This window comes from Antennarius striatus, chromosome 4, assembly GCF_040054535.1.
Source record: "Antennarius striatus isolate MH-2024 chromosome 4, ASM4005453v1, whole genome shotgun sequence".
NCBI lineage: Eukaryota > Metazoa > Chordata > Actinopteri > Lophiiformes > Antennariidae > Antennarius > Antennarius striatus.
In genome coordinates, this window is record NC_090779.1 from 3,923,971 (window position 1) to 3,941,670 (window position 17,700).

A 17,700-nucleotide genomic window follows, 5' to 3' on the forward strand; every position below is an offset into this window, starting at 1 on the left:
ATCTATTTTGAATTAGGATACAATTTTTTTTAATTCACAGAGTTACATTTGTTTTTATTTCACAGTTCAACTTTGGATCTGTAATTGCAGAAAAGTTATCTTGTGCCAATTAAATACATTAAAAAACTTAGTCAGCTGGCTCCAGCTCCCCGCAATGGAGCGGTAAGAAAATGAATTAATGAATGAATAATCCGTGACGATTTTTATTGTTGTTTCAGTGGTCTTGTTTGTTTTTCTCTTCAGTGTATTTTGTTGTTTTACTACCAAATGTACAAAATAAAGAAGCATTCATTCATTCATAATTGGCATAGTTTTGACAGTTTATGAAACCGTCTCTCAAAAAGACATTAGTGGCTTGTGAACAAAAAGTAAATACATACACATATACATACATACATGCATACATACATACAGACATACATACATACATACATACATACATACATACATACATACATACATACATACATACATGCATGCATGCATGCATGCATGCATACATACATACATACAGACAGACAGACATACATACATACATACATACATACATACATACATACATACATACATACTGTACATACAGTACATACAACTATGAGACCCCATGACCCACATACTATTTAATGTCACATTATGCTTAGGCTATACAAGCAAACCTTGGTTTTCGAACGGTTTAGACATCGAACAAATTGGAATTTGACCAAAAAATTTTGACCTTTTTTTGTATTAGAAATCGAACAAAATTTGGAAGTCGAACGCAAAACTAAAACCTTTTCGGGGCGACCGTGGATCAGTGGTATTGCGGGTTGTCCAATGATTCAAGATCGGCGGTTAGATTCCCGCTCCCGCCGACTCATTTGCCATGCCTCCGTCAGTCTGCCCCAGGGCAGCTGTGGCTACACACGTAGTACACCATCACCAAGTATGAATGAGGAGTGAATGAATAATGGATCCAATAATGGATCCAATGGAAAGTGTCTTTGAGTGTCCAGAAAAGCGCTATATACCGTATTGGTCTGAATATAAGATGACCCTGATTATAAGACGACCCCCTCTTTTTCAAGTCTCAAGTTTGAAAAAAAGACTTTTTGAAAACCAAATTTAATTTTCATACAGAAAATAATTACAGTACATCTCCGTACATTACACTCTGTGACACCATATTTCACAGCCGCTTTGCAATTGTTTGAAGACTCTGCCTCATTTATCACTATTATCTTGAAGTTTGCATCATAACTTCTCAGCTGTCGGTTAACCTGGCCGATCTTCGACCCACTTTTCTCCAGATTGTCGCTACGTTTCTCCATTTTCTGTTTATCTCTTCTCTTATTTTCTTCTGTTTTCTTTCTTACCGCTATTTTTTATTTTTCTTCTTCGTACTACCGCTATTTTTATTTTTCTTCTTCGTGACAGGGGTTCGCTTTTGCCTAGGGAGTTAAGTTCAGCATTCGCTTTAAAGATATCTGGCGCCATCTAGCGTTGTGAATGGGTATAATGTCTAGACCCCGAATGTAAGATGACCCCACTTTTTCAGTCGTATTTCAATGCAAAAACCATCGTCTTATATTCGGGCCAATACGGTAAATCTAATCAATCATAATTATTATTATTATAATTATTTCTCGCCACCAAGCACAAGAAAATGCAAGAAAAGTCGAGAGAAAATGTAACAGTAATGTGCTTCTTCACATTGTAACTCACAATTTGCTGTCACACACACACACACACACACACACAAACACACACTAAACTAAAAATGCAATACAGCGCGCCATCGAGCATTCGCGCACCGAAGCTTGCGACTTCATCCCATTGCAGATTTTGGTAGGCAGTCACATGATACCATACGCGCTTTCTGTTGGCTGACGTGAGACACAAAAGTACTTTAAACAATCGATAAGAGTGTGGGAAAAGGTAATAGAATATCATTATGGATAGGGTCATAAACTTTCAAATTACCGTAAGTAATAAGATAAATAGTTTGTCGCTCTATCTTGGAATTCATTAATCGCATTAACTGCAATGAACAAGGGCACACTGTAATTTAAAAAAAACAAACATTATACTGAAAAAAGTCCATTTACAAAAGACTCCCTTCTCTCAAGTATTTCTTGAAGTAAGCAAGGCGTGTGTATTATGTTCGGCTTAACGAATGGCTTAATGAACTTCTGTGTGGACACTGTGGTCCCTGTCAGGACGGTCAAGTGTTACCCCAACAACAAACCCTGGGTAACAAAGGAGGTGAAGGCTGTCCTGAACAGGAAGAAGCGGGCGTTCAGGAGTGGGAACGAGGATGCGATGAGAGAGGCTCAGCAGGCAGTGAGACTCTGCCTGAGGGAGGCCAAGGACAGCTACAGGAGGAAGCTGGAGAACCAGCTTGGGCGCAACCAAGTGCGGGAGGTCTGGAGTGGCATGAGGGCCATCACCGGCTATGGAGAGGGCCGCGGTACAGCGGAGGGGAACGTGGAGAGAGCTGACGAACTTAACAGCTTTTTTAATCGGTTCAGCTCCCCCATCACTCCATGCGCCTGTCCCCTGAGTTCCCCCGGCCCATCTGATCCGACTCCACCTACCTCCTTCTCCCCCTCTCCGTCCGGCTCATCTGCCTCCCCCTCTCCCTCTCTGTCCACCTCACCCACTTACTTCAGCCCAAACCCAGATCCTTCCCCCACCCCAACTGCCGGACCCCCCGGCCGGAGGGATCAACGTGCCACGCCCCCACTCACGGCCATCACCGTAGAACAGGTGACGTCTGCGTTGCGGAGGCTTCGCCCAAGGAAGGCGGCCGGACCAGACCAGGTCCCCCCTAGACTCCTCAAGGCCTGTGCTGCCGAACTGGGCGGACCCCTACACCAGGTCTTCGACCTCAGTCTCCGGCTGGGGAGGGTCCCGTCCTTGTGGAAGACATCCTGCATCGTCCCTGTACCCAAGCGGAGACGCCCCACTGAGCTCAATGACTATCGACCAGTCGCTCTCACGTCGCACGTGATGAAGACCCTAGAGCGACTGGTCCTGGAGCTCATGCGTCCCCTGGTGCAGGGCGCGATGGACCCTCTCCAGTTCGCCTACCGGCCACAAGTTGGGGCTGATGATGCAGTCCTGTACCTCCTCCACCGGGCCCTCTCCTACCTGGATGTCGGGAGTTGTGCAGTGAGGGTGCTCTTTTTCGACTTCTCGAGCGCCTTCAACACCATCCAGCCCCGGCTCCTGCGGGAGAAACTGTCATCCATGGGTGTGGATCCCTACCTCGTGAGCTGGATCACGGACTATTTAACAGACAGACCACAGTACGTCCGTATGGGGAACTGTCTGTCATCAGTGGTGACCAGCAGCACCGGGGCCCCGCAGGGAATGGTACTCTCCCCCCTTCTCTTCACCCTCTACACAACAGACTTCCAACACAACTCGGGTATGTGCCACATGCAGAAGTTCTCTGATGACACTGCAATTGTGGCATGTATCAGGGGGGGTGATGAGAGGGAGTACAGGAGAGTGGTGACGGACTTTGTGGGGTGGTGTCAGCGGAACGAGCTTCAGCTGAACATCTCCAAAACCAAGGAGATGGTGCTGGATTTCCGGCGGGCACCACCCTCCCCACAGCCAGTAGTCATCGGGGGTAAGGAAGTGGAGGTAGTGGGGACTTATAAGTACCTGGGGCTGCAGCTGGACAGTAGACTGGACTGGTCGCACAACCTGGACTGTGTAAACAAGAAGGGTCAGAGCAGGTTGTACTTCTTGAGGAGGCTGGCCTCCTTCAACGTCAGCTCTAATCTGCTCAGACTGTTCTACCAGTCCATTGTGTCCAGTGTGCTGTTTCACGCCATTGTGTGTTAGGGTGATGGTGCCAGGAAACGGGACACAGAGAGACTCCACAGGCTCATCCAGAGGGCTAGCTCTGTGATCGGTCAGGATCTGGACTCGATACAGACTGTCCTAGAGAGGAGGACTATGTCCAGGTTTAGGTCGATCCTGGGTAACACCACCCACCCCCTGCACACCACCATCACCCAGCAGAGGAGCTCCTTCAGTGGCAGACTGCTGTCACCAAGCTCCTCCACTGAGAGACTCAGGACCTCCTTTGTGCCTCGTGCCATCAGAGGGCACAACCACTCTCTCAGGAGGAGGGGGTCTGAAGCCGCAGGGTCATCAAGGTCGGGTGAGAAGGGATAGACGTGGGGGGCCTGGGACGCACTGTGGATGCACTGTGGGACACTTTGTGGGGGTCCTTAATCAGTTCACAGCTCGGTTCATCCACGTGTTACTCATCACACTTCATCTACATCCAATGCTCTTTCTTCTCCTCCCATGTGCCTATGCTTCCTTCCTTTTATTTTAGGCTATTCTTTTTCCTGTTGTTATAATTATGTAACAGCATGTATATAATGTTACTTATACTTTCTGTCATGTGTGTATTTATTGTATTTATTGCACCTCTTGCGAGCAGATGTCACCTGAATTTCCCTTGGGATCATTAAAGTATATATCTATCTATCTATCTATCTTAACCACACAGTGACGTTTATAATTGATTAGACTACTATTTTTGTGTTGCAGGCTGCATTGTTGTTAATTTTTATGCCTTTTGTACTCACATGTATCGTAGATGGGGGTTCTTGGAGAAAACACGAGCTTGAATGGTTTGCAGGTTGCTCCTCATAATAGTTCTATAATAGAAGCACATACAGCCAAACAAACAGAGCAGAGAAAAGGGGCTCCAATTAATAACCTTAACCTACATCCATCAAAGCAGATAAGAATATTAAGAAGACTAATTAGGCAAAGCAAAGGACAAACCAGGGAGGACTTTCTGTGATGCCTACTTACATCACAAACATGACATCAGGGATTTGGGTGACAAACAGGCTGGGCCGATTAGCCATTCTGAAATCAATGCTGAGTTTAGGATCATAGCGGTCAAATGAAACCATGCCCATTTTATAGTAAAGAAACCCAGAAAGAAACACTTTATAATCTGAGATTGCTGGGGAAAAAATGTTCTTGGATCTAAACAGAAACCATGTCAAAATGCAGAGAACATCTTAAACTGGCAAAAGAAATGTCTGACATTTACCTCAGTTTGTAATGGTAAAGAAAATATCAACATCCAAAGGCAGATTCGTCACATGTTAGAAAGAAAAATGCTTACAACTTCGAAATTATCAAAAGGAAACCTCTTCCATATGTGGGAAAGGTTGGTGAAAAAAAGTCAGCCATCATCTGTGGGTTATGTGATTATGAATACATTTTTTATTTCTGCTCTGGAAACAAACTGATAGAGATAGAAGAAATGCAACTGAATTTGACTCTTTGTGCTCAGACAAACTGCTGAACTGACAACAAACTACACCACTTCCTCTCTCTAGCTAAAACTTAGTGAAGCTAAGTCCTCAAATCCTACTTGAAAATAAAAAAATATTAATATAATAATCAAAATGGGATGACATGCGAGGCAGAGGAGTCTTTTATTTAGCCATCTCAGGATTAAACACTCAAAAGAGGCCGATAGTTGACTGGAGGTTAACCAGCTTGTAATCAATTGAAGATTGTATCTGAAGCTAATGGATTTCTATTTAAGATTTAAAGATGTGCTGGACTAACATGACATGTGAGACCTGCATGTCACAGTTTGAAACTGATGGTTTTTAGTAGTAGTGTATGTACTTCATTATGTATGGTGTAGTCTTTAGACATATTTCTTTTTAAATGTAGTTTTTTCAACGTCTTTCAAATATTGGAAGAAATGTGTCCCATGAATTAGTGTTATACAAACCTGCAACTGAAGGCCTTTGGATTAAGATATATTGAAGAAAGATTACCTCAATGCATGAGCAGACAGATAAACGTTATGTTGTAACTTACAGCCTCTGTAGGCCAGTGTAGAGCTCCATATCCACATTCTTCAAGGTGTGCAAACCAGTCCAGTTCTCAACGTATCTGTAACATTGAAAACAACAGGCATGTTAGATGTAGGTGCAACTCAGTCTACTGTAGCAGCTGTTACCAGGCAACTATAAACATTTGAGGTGATCACTTTAGTCTAACATTAGCGAGGTCAGTGCTGTTGGCAGAAAGCCTACTTCATTTGTTAGGTGCAAACATAAATGTGCATTATTATATTAGTCTCCATCTGCTTCACTATGATGAAGCAGATGAATTGTTCCCATGTATACAGTAACCATAATAATATGCTCATGTGTGTGATGTGACTTATCATCTTGTAGTGTCTATATTCAAGCTCAGACAGATGAAAGGCCTAGCAAATGTTAGGCGTTTCATCAAACTGGTTCTAAAAATGGGTTGAGTAATTTAAGGGACATCATACAGATATTTAATATGTATTAATTATTTTTTTATTTATCTCGGCGTGATCCAGACTCTGAATCTTCCTCTACTAACAAGAGTGGAAAACAGTCACATGTGGTTTAGATGAGGATTCATCTTCACACACACTGTGTGGGAGGACTTGGAGGTGGATCTACTCATCACGGGGTCTGAAGTGTCAAACATCTCCGTAGTGGCACCTCCCTGGAGGTGGTTGAGATTCACTACGAGTATCTTTAGATTGTAGATGTTAAAGGGCTGTCATGGCTTACACATCTACACCAAATTGTATGGTAATGGGTACAGTGTCTCTGGACTGGCAGATCGGGGTGGGGGTTCCCCATTTTAAGAAACTAGAAAGGGATCACGCTGCTTGGCCTTCCCAGAAAAATCTACTCCAGGATACTGGAGACTAGAGCCTGGCTGTCAGTTGAACCTCAGATCCAGAAAGAACAATGTGGTTTTTGCCCTGTTTGTGGAACCCTGAACCAACTGTGTACTCTCACTGGAGTGCTAGAGGGAGCAAGGGAGTTTGTCTAACCAGTCCACATGTGCATTACGGACTCGGCAAAGGCTTACAACTGTGTCCCCCGAGGCGTCCTATGGGGAGTGCTCAGGGAGTATGGGGTGGGCGACTCATTGCTATGGCCTGTCCAGTCTCTCTATTCCATGAGTTAGATCCCGTTAGGGGGTCAGACTTGTTTCCCATTGTGGATTGACTCCATCTGAGCTGCCCTGTATCGCTGGTTCTGTTCGTAACTTTAATGGACAGAATCTCTAGGTGCAGCCTAGTTGTGGATGGAGTTAGGTTCGATGGCCTTGGAAGTCTGCTTTTTGCAGATGACATGATCCTACTGGCCATGTCAAATTGGGAACTCCAGCTCACTCTGGAATGGTTTGCAGCCGAGAGTGAAGCAACCAGGATGAGGATTAGCACCAAATCTGAGACCAAAGTCCTACATCAAACAAAGGTGTAGTGCCCACTCTAGGGAGGAGTCCCTCCCTCAGGTGGAAGAGTTCAAGTATCTCAGGATCTTTTTAAAAAAAATTTTTTAAATTTTATATACTGGTTTGATCCCCGAAGGGAAATTAAGAACGCACACTCTAGCTACTGATTCAAACGCATGCATACATATATATTTGTGAGTACAGGCCCCTGTATCACACACACACACAAGGGGGCCTGTAGGCATGCAAGGGAGGTAGAGTGGCAGGCAGATCCTTCTTGGTGCACCTCAAATGAGCAATTTGTAAAGGGGACGGCACCTTGCTCAAGGGTGCCTCGGCAGTGCTCCGGAGGTGAGCTGACAGTGGGAGGTGTCAGCTCCCTTCCGGGTATTTTTGGGGGGGGCGGGAGCAGGAATCGAACCGCCGATCTTAAATCATAGGACGACCTGCTCTACCGCCCGCTTTACCACTGAGCCACTGCCTCCTAATCTTATTTATGAGCAAGTGTAAAATGGAAAAATAAATAGACAGGTGGATCAGTGTAGATACCGTGGTGTGGTCATTCCACCAGTCCATGGTGTCAAATAGAAAAATGAGCCATAGGACGAATCTCCATTTACCACTCTACGTTCTACGTTCCAACCCTAATCTTTGGTCATGAAATCTGGGCAATGATCGAAAGGATAACATTGTGAGCACAAGGGTTGAAATGAGTTTTCTCTCCAGGATGGTGTGCTCAGCTTTAGAGATAGGGAGATAGAGGAACTCAGACATTCGTGAGAGGCTCAAGATAGAGCTGCTGCTCCTCCATTTTGCACGAAGCAAGCGGAGGTGACTCAGGTACAGTATCCGGTCAAGATTCCCCCTTGATATCTTCCTAGGGAGATGTTCCAAGCATGTCCATCTAGGAGGAGACCCAGAGGGAGAAGAATGTCTGGCCTTTCCTATTCAAGCTACTTCCCCCACAACCCGAATCTCGATAATTAGTTGAAAGCAAGAACAAAAACACATTGTGTGTGAAAGCGACAAAGTCCATGATAGGGACATCTGAAGCTTAAACAGATGTCCAAATTTAGTCTGTAGGGAAAAAGTTCAAAGGTAATGTGAGAACTTCCTTTCAAACTACACACTTTTGATCCAAATATCAACTATTCATATATGGACCAGAGGCTGCAGCTTGTTCACTAAAACTCCAGCATTCTTTCAAATGTTTTATCTACCATTGATATAATAGCATGTCTTTGTTTAGCATTGCTGATAAATTGTTATGAACGATAGATCAAGGCAGAATGGTTCTGGTTAACAAACATGAGTATAAATTCGACTGTTTTCATCAAGCTTTGTTGAAGCTGTTCCAGTTATTTTTGTGTAACCCTGGAAAAACAAACCAACAACAAACAATACAAGTTATAACCAACCTGTGCATGGACTACTGAGGAAACTAATGTGTAACTGTGAACAGGCCATAATAAAAAAAATGTTCACTGGCATTACCTGTCGAGTGACATTATTGTGTTTTCTCATGATTTCAGGGCTCATTAAAGACTTGTTTCTCTGATACGGTAAGTTGGCTGTGAAATTTGGCCCATGTGGGAGTCCAGAACCAGGATCGAGGCCCATCCAGCAGTGGATGGCAGCAAATCAAAACAAGCAAATCACATCAGACAGAACATCTGTTTACCCCAGAGCGTTCCTGCTGCCCTGAGTGTGTCTGAGTGAATCTGTGAGTGTGTGCATGTGCTTGAGTGTGTGTGTGTGTGTGTGTGTGTGTGTGTGTGTGTGTGTGTGTGTGTGTGTGTGTGTGTGTGTGTGTGTGTGTGTGTGTGATTACAAAGGTGTACATGGAGGGAGCAGTTAGAGGTGACGTTGGTCCATCTGTCTTCCTGGAACTGATTCATGAAAGGCTTGCACATATTTACACTGATGGTCATTTTGTTTGCACCTTTCATCCCTGAGCCAATGTTCAACACGTGACTACTCAAAGACACCCCTTGTAACGTGTGTGCAACATTGAAGTAATGACACTTAATTTAAATCGCTCAAACTGTGCGTGTAAAATAAATCTGTCTGCCCTGAATTCTGATCAATAATCTATAGTAAATATTGTTCAAAAGATCTTCCTGACCTTTCAAACAAGGGGACAGAGGACAAACATAGCTGACAGGGAAGAGACTTTGCAAACAAAATAGAAACATGCTGCTTTTCCTCATCCATGCCATCCTGTGTAATAAAAAAGTCTAAAAAAAAGACATTCATATGTATATAAACAGAAATGAAGACACAATAATATTCTCCTTTTCTTCCCTGCTGTGAAAAAGCTTCCAGCAGCGTTTACTTTTTATTATCCTGCTTTCATACTTAGCAGACCTAGCAACAATCAACTACTACCTGATGAACCTAGTGGAGCAAGTAAAGATATGATGAGGCTAAACATCATTCATTCATCCATTCATTTATCTTCAACCGCTTCATCCACTGTGGCGGGTCGCGGGAAGTGGAGCATATCTCAGCTGAGTGAGGGTGTGAGGTGGGAGATACTCCGGGCATGACACCACTGAACCACAGGGAGACACAAAGACACACGCACACACACACACCTACAGTCAATTTGGGACCAGCCCATTATCCTGAAGCACATGTGTTTGGAGGTGGGAGGAAGCCGGAGAGTCCAGAAAGAACCTATACAGACACTGGGAGAACATGCAAAAACTACGCCAAAGTGTGTGTGTGTGTGTGTGCGTGTGTGTGTGTGTGTGTGTGTGTGTGTGTGTTAGAGAAAGAGAGAGAGAGAGAGAGAGGGAGAGAGAGAGCGAGAGAGAGCGAGAGAGAGAGACAGAGAGAGAGAGAGAGAGTGTTTGTGTGTGTGTGTGTGTGTGTGTGTGTGTGTGTGTGTGTGTGTGTGTGTGTGTGTGTGTGTGTGTGTGTGTGAAATTGTTTCATTTTTATCTTTTTTGTTTTGGACTACAATTTGTAACATAGAAAGAAATTCCTCTATGATTCCCAGTAGACAGTCTTAACAGTGACAATGACAAGTAATTCTTGTCTTCTAAACCACCTGTCTGGGAATTATGGAATGCCTTTTCAGGCTGTCACAAGCTGAATGGCATTAGACATTGATAAGATGATCGGGAATGTCTTTCCAAGCTCAGCAGATGGACACCGCTCCTCTTTACCTGCGGGGCGTAGCCCATGGTGCATGCACCCTTTGCGGGTCTGGTAATAAACTAACTGAATGGGAGATCAATTATTCAATCAAAAGACTGACTAGCCAACAACACAGATGTCACTGCTCCCATTGGGAGGCATCCCATACATATTCTTAGACTTTAAAACATTCCTTTAAATATACTTATAAATGCACAGACACATTGAAATTGAACATCTAATTAAAACAACAATGTGCCAGAATAAAATAATTGAAATCGATTTGTGACATGCAAAGTATGAATTGGTTGACTATGTGCTGTAATGAGAGAGATGTTGTTGATTTAGGGGACAGGAACCTTACAAGCCAATGGCTTCTACCCGTCAACCCCTTTTTGTTTTTTTTCGGATGTTGTTGCTGATGTTTCAACATAGATGAAAGTGAAGTCTGTTGTAATAACATGTCTAGAAAGAAGAAAGTAAACTGAATAAATAAATAAGTAAGAGTATCCCCATTCTATCTATCTTTGTATGCACACTGCTTTTCTTTTCTAAATATAAATCCATTTACTTGTACAATAATCAGTTCACAAAATGAGCTTTTATTGGTAATAAATTAAATCTTCTTTTGCAGCAACAGAGTCAAAGTAGTTTTTTTCAGAGATTATAGCATCAAATTAAGATGCTGCAGCCTTTTAAAAATTCTGCTTGCATCAAAAAGCAGCTTTGACTGGGGCTAAGCCAGCTCAGACCGAGAAAATCTTTTTTCTCCGGGACACCATGCCCAGAGTAAGGATGTAATTTATGTTATATTTATCATTTTTGATAAAGACACTAAAGTTATGTTAATACAGAAAGAAAAGTGTCCTCTCATGAGTGTTTTGTTTTTTTAAATCAAACTGATTTATCCGCCACACCTTAAAAATAGGGCAGCACGGTGGCGCAGTAGTTAGCGCTGCCCTAGTTCTCCGGCTTCCTCCCACCTCCAAAAGCATGCGCTTCAGGTTGACTGGCCGTTCCAAATTGCCCAAAGGAATGAGTGTGTGTGTGTATGGTTGTACTGTATATCTTTGTGTGTGGCTCCGCGGTGCACTGGCGTCGTGCTCGGAGTGTCTCACACCCTATGCCGCCAGGATGGGCTCCGGCTCCCCGTGACCCGCTGCGGCAGATATAGCGGTGGTAATCTGAAGATGACTGACTGACTGAAGTTAAAACAGTCCGTGGCGCAAAAAAGGTTGCGGACCACTGTTCTATAGAAACTCACTTTCTCTCTAGTCTTCATACAGTTTTGTTTTGTTTTTTTCCAACTTACTAAAAATCAGTTAGTAATACAGTGCACTCTCACGCATTTGCGGATAAAAACTCACGACCTCACCTCATCGCGGATTTTTGGTCAGCAGTCACGTGATACCGTACATGCATTCTATTGGCTGACGGCATCTAGAAGTGCGCTACGTTCCGTGAGTCTCGGACTTCCATGAGACACAAAAGGGCTCTAAACAGTCTATAAGAGTGTGTGAAAAGGTAATAGAGACAGAAGATGGTTTAATATCATTATGGGGAGGGTTCAAAAATGTTTAAATTACTGTAAATAATAAGATAGTTTTGTTGCTATATCGCGGAATTCTTTATTCGCGTGTGGTTCCTGGAACGCATTAACCACGAGTAAGAAGGCGTACACTGTACAACAACACAACTAACACATCTTATCTAACCCCCAGAACTCACAACAACAGAACACATCATACATGCCTGACAATCTTTCATTCACCTACAACACGGGATGTTGTTGATGTTGGAAATGTGATGAAGTAGGTGAAATCTGTTGTAATAACACATCTGAAAAAATAAGCTAAATAAATTAAAACCAAGTCATAAAGCAACACTGTCACTGTTAACACACTGAACTACTGAACTACTCAATGCTAACAACACGCAGCATTTTGTCAAATTTTATGTAAATAGTAACTGATTAAAAGGTAGAACTGACTGGAGAAAAGAAGAAAGGAAAAACAAAGGATTGGAGACATAGTTTGAAGGAGATGATAGTCAGCATTTTGATGGTGTGTGTGTGAGGAGTGAGGATTGTGTTGATTGGAACCAATCATTAAATATTCATGAATATCAATCAACTTACACACACACTGTGTGTGTGTTTGTGTGTGTGTGTGTGTGTGTGTGTGTGTGTGTGTGTGTGTGTGTGTGTGTGTGTGTGTGTGTGTGTGTGTGTGTGTGTGTGTGTGTGTGTGTGTGTGTGTGGGTGTGTGTTGTATGTGCGCATGTGTTAACTTGCGTGCATCAAGATATGTGTGGGAGTGTGATAACAGGGCTGCAACCATGTGGACAACACACTGACATTGAAACAACAAACTCCTCCTAGAATGGTGCCAGGTCCCCATGTTGATCTGAACAAGGACTTTCTTGCAATGAGATAACTGGATCAAAACCCCTAACTCTAACCATAAAGACATTGACTCTATCTGCCCTACCTGCCATTTTCTCTCTGTCTCTCTCTTTCCCTAATCTGTCCCTATCGCCATTTTATTTATTTCCCACCCAACCGGTCAAGGCGAATGGCCACCCTACAGAGTGTGGGTCCTGCCCAGATTTTCTTCCTCAGTGAGGGAGTTTTTCCCAGCAGTTATCATTTATGCTTACTCTGGAGGGTTCTGTTGGGTTACTTTCCCTGTAAAAGTTTTTCAAAATATCTGTTGATGTTAAATGTTTACATATAAACTCTGAATGATTGAGTGCTACACACTCAACCACCACACAACGTGCTAATGCAGCAAATAACAAATTATGTCTTGAATTGGAACTAAAGCAAACGGAGATCGGAGTGCAGTGTGGCAATGGGTAGCGATTTTTGTCACAGAGAGAAGGTCCACCAACAACAATCAGCAGACGTGGACTGATAAGCATGAATCTGAGTGTGATTGTTTGTGTGTCTTTCATGATGACCCGTGATTCAGAACAGCCTCCAAATTGAGATTCAAATCAATGTTTCTGATCACAAAAGTAGGAGAACTATTTGCAGTACAAGCTTTTTAATGACTCAGAACATGAATATTCTTAAGCGGTTTTTTTTAAGTGTATGAATGAATATTTACAGAACAGCTGCAGAATTGAGATTCAATGTTTTTGATCACAATAGTAAAATAATTAAGTGCCATTAATGAATACAACGCATGCGATAGGAAATTATGAACTTCAAAGTATCCATTAACAAGAATTGATATACAACACAAATTTCTAACTTTTTTTCTTTTCAATTTTTTTTATTTTTATGAACTGTTTTTTTCAATTATATATTTATTTTGCCACCTAATGTACTTGTCATTTTTTCACACAAAGGTAAACAAAGTTAATTAAGGTGTGTGTGCTTGTGTTTTTGTGTGTCTGTTTGTGCATGTGTGTGTTACTGAGTGACTGCGCGAGAGGGTGACAGATATATATAGAGAGAGCACATGTGTGTATGCTAGTGTGTGCGTGCGCTATGTAGCAGTTAAAATATCTGTACAGTATACAAATTTTTAATTTGAACTGAAGTGAGAAAGTGTCAAGAGCAAGTAGGTAAAAAAAAAAACAATTGAGAGGAGGCGATGTGACACAAGCAGTTTTCATCTCTGTCTGGTCAAATGCGCCACATATGTGCAACAAAACAAGAAACAAGTTCAAAAGACCGAAATAAAGACAAGCAGAACAAAACCTAAGGAGAGCAACGTGAACTACAGCGAAGCCACGCACAGAGAAATCAGATAATGTCTGCGTGAGAGTAGGGCAGAATGTTTCTGTAGGGAGGGGCGGGCGCTGTGTGTGACTGGCGTGAAGACAGTCAGTTCTGAGGATTTTCCTTCAGCTATGCCACCTGGGATAGGCTCCAGCCCCCCGTGTCCCGCGCAAGTGGATGAAGCGGTCAGAAAAATGAATGAATGTACAAGCTCGAGTATTGACAAGTTTTACTCGTATCGTACTCGTACTCGTCAAAAATGCGTTATCCATACCGGATGCTCGTCTGAAACGAATATTCGGCTCAACCCTACCAACTACTCCAACTGACCCGTCCTCTGTTGCAGAGGCAGAGCTGGAGGATGATGGGGGTTTTGAATCAATCTCTCTGGGCGAAGTCACCAAGGTAGTTAACAAACTTCACCGTGGCAAAGCCCCGGGTGTTGATGAGATTTGTCCGGAAATAATGAAGGCTCTGGGTGTGGTGGGGCTGTCATGGCGGACATACCTCTTTAACATTGCGTGGAAGTCAGGGACAGTGCTGAAAGAGTGGCAGACTGGGGTGGTGGTTCCTCTTTTCAAAACGGGGGACCAGAAGATTTGTGCCAATTACAGGGGCATCACACTCCTCAGCCTCCCTGGGAAAGTTTACTCCAAGGTGCTGCAAAGGAGGGTCCAGCCGACTGTCGAACCTCAGATTAAGGAGGAACAATGTGGGTTCCGTCCTGGTCATGGAACAATGGACCAACTCTTTATTCTCGCAGGGGTCCTTAGAGGGGCCTTGGGAGTATGCCCATCCAATCTACCTGTGTTTTGTGGACTTGGAGAAGGCATACGATCGAGTCCCCAGGGATATACTGTGGAAAGTACTGCGGGAGTATGGGGTGAGGGGGCCTCTCCTCAGGGCCATCCAATCCCTGTACGCTCAAAGTGAGAGCTGCGTTCGGGTTCTCGGCAGTAAGTCGAACTTGTTCCGAGTAGCTGTTGGCCTTCGTCAGAGCTGCGCTTTATCACCAATCCTGTTCGTGATTTTCATGGACAGGATATTGTGGCGTAGTCGTGGTGAGGAGGGTTTACAGTTTGGTGGACTGAGGATTGCATCACTGCTTTTTGTAGATGATGTGGTCATATTTGCGTCATCGGCCTGTGACCTGCAGCGCTCACTGGTCCTGTTTGCAGCTGAGTGTGAAGCAGCGGGGATGAGGATCAGCACTCCTCCATATCCAAGGCCATGGTTCTTAGCAAGAAACCAGTGGATTGCCTTCTCTGAGTGGGGAATGAGGTCCTTCCACAAGTGAAGGAGTTTAAGTATTTTGGGGTCTTTTCATGAATGAGAGAACAATGGAGCGTGAGATTGGATGGAGAATTGGGGCAGCAGGAGCGGTATTGCAGTCGCTTTACCGCGCTGTTGCCACAAAGAGGGAGCTAAGCTGAGAGGCAAAGCTCTCCATCTACCGTTCAATCTTCGTTCCAACCCTCACCTATGGTCTTGAGCAATGGGTCATGACTGAAAAAACGATCGCAGAGAAATGGGCTTTCCCAGGTGGATAGCTGGTGTCTCCGTTAAAGATAGGGTGAGAAACATGGATAGTCGCGAGGGGCTCAGATTGGAGTCGCTGCTCCTTTGCATCAAAACGAGTCAGCTGAGCTGGTTTGGGCATCTGATGCGGATGCCTCTGAGGCACTTCCTTAGGGAGGTGTTCCTGGCACGTCCAGCTGGGAGGAGACCTCGGGGAAGACCCAGAACAAGGCGGAAGGATTATATCTCAACATTGGCCTGGGAATACCTTGGGATCCCCCAGGTGGATGCGGCCGGGAAAAGCCAAGTTTGAGGCTCTCCGTTGAAGCTGCTGCCCCCACGAACCGACTCCAGATAAGTGGTGGAAGATGAATGGATGGATGTTTTCTGTCAAAGTATCCTAGTCCCCCCTTTCAACACTGAGCTTGTGAAACACCATTTCAACACTGAGCTTGTGAAGTCATGACTAGCAGTGAACATACAGCCAAGCAGGAAAAACATGAGCTAATGCTACTTAGCATTTGTCACCCTGTGATGTTTTGACCATCAGAATCTCATGCTACTGCTCAGTCCCCTTTCACTGACTCAGTTTGGTACTGAATTGAGTGTTTCTAACTTTGTAACTTTGTAATGCAAAATTGATTAATAGAGTATAAGAAAAAAATCATCAATTACAATTCTGTCTGCTCCTTCAGCACCACAGACCACATACAACACCATGGGTCCATCAATAAGCGCAGTTACATCATGATTTAGAGCTTTGAATAAATAATCTGTCTCTTCTCCTTCAGGGTGTTTAAATAGATTAATAGAGTAATATTTCTCAGCTCAAATTGATAAATCACAGCAAAGTTAGCAGAATGTACATCTGAGGATTAATTAAATCTATTAAATGTATTGCAGTGTGATGCAATACTACCAGAATATATTAAGGGAAGACCGAGATTCATTAATCATTTAAAGATCCCTGCAATGTCCGGATTGTCTTCATGCTATAATTTGTCTCTGTGGGCTCATGTTGTTCAGCAATAGGTCCAAGCAGGGTAGCATGGATACAGAGAAGGACCCAATTTCATACATGGCAGTTTGATTCAGTTAAATAAATCAACAACATAATAAAACAACAAGGTTCAATGTTTACGGAAAGGTGAGGTAATCATGGATCTGTACCAAAGAGAATGGGTTATAGAAAGGAGAAGGAGCTGAACTGTGAACAGGTGTGTACTTATGTGTGTACATGTTGAATGGAGCAAAAACTCTGGTGGAAAGGTTGAGCATGAGCTAGAGGCTGCAGGAAGGGACTGGGGATTCATGTATACTGGAGCATGTACATTAAATGATCTTCTACTGTCTCCTTTGTCTGCAGCTGTATGCCCTCAAACTAAACCTCATAGAGTGAATCCCAAGTACCTGACATTCCAGCTAAATCACACTTTTCCTGCATCACTTTGTAACTGCAAAAACGACCCATTTCCCTTATTTGGGATGTAATGAAAGTAACAGGAACAGCAGGGTCACTGAGGTGCATGGATATGTGACACTGTAGCAGGGTTGGTCATCGTCATTAAAGACTGATCAGGATGTCATATCTAATACAAAGATACAATTCTGCCCAAGTTACACCATGATTTAAGGAAAACGATGCATTGGTCATTCAGGAGAACTCACAGGCTAATTTTACATTGTTTGAAGGATGAAATGTAAATGTGCTTATATTGCCCTTTTCCGTCTGACAACTCAGAGACCTTTACACAAGCCACATTGACTCTCTCACTCAAACGTTTACTGTATACTGTGGTGGTGACAGGGACCACCTGCTCTTTAGGAGCAGAGTTTGTTTTACCTCAAGAGAGTAGAGCATTCCTGGGATGCGCTTCAAGAAAAATTTGTGCATCCCAACGTGACATTTATGCATCCCAAAAGTAATAACAGAATATACGGTAGAAGCCGTATACAAGGATTGAGTAGTACAATGTAAAAAGTTAAAAAAACTGTTAATTTTAATGTTTTTATTAATAATATCATAACTGTTTAAAAAA

At 43.4% G+C, this 17,700-nt stretch overlaps 1 protein-coding gene across 1 annotated transcript in view; it reads right to left on the reverse strand.

Moving 5' to 3' along the window:
• Positions 1-17,700, reverse strand: part of ntrk3a (neurotrophic tyrosine kinase, receptor, type 3a) — a 193,639-nt gene that overhangs the window by 145,157 nt on the left and 30,782 nt on the right. The window contains exons 2-3 of the mRNA XM_068312056.1: positions 5,860-5,934; positions 4,593-4,664 (exon numbers count right to left, since the gene is read on the reverse strand). Of these exons, the coding sequence (XP_068168157.1) occupies positions 4,593-4,664; positions 5,860-5,934 (147 nt within the window). The remainder of the gene's footprint in view (positions 1-4,592; positions 4,665-5,859; positions 5,935-17,700) is intronic.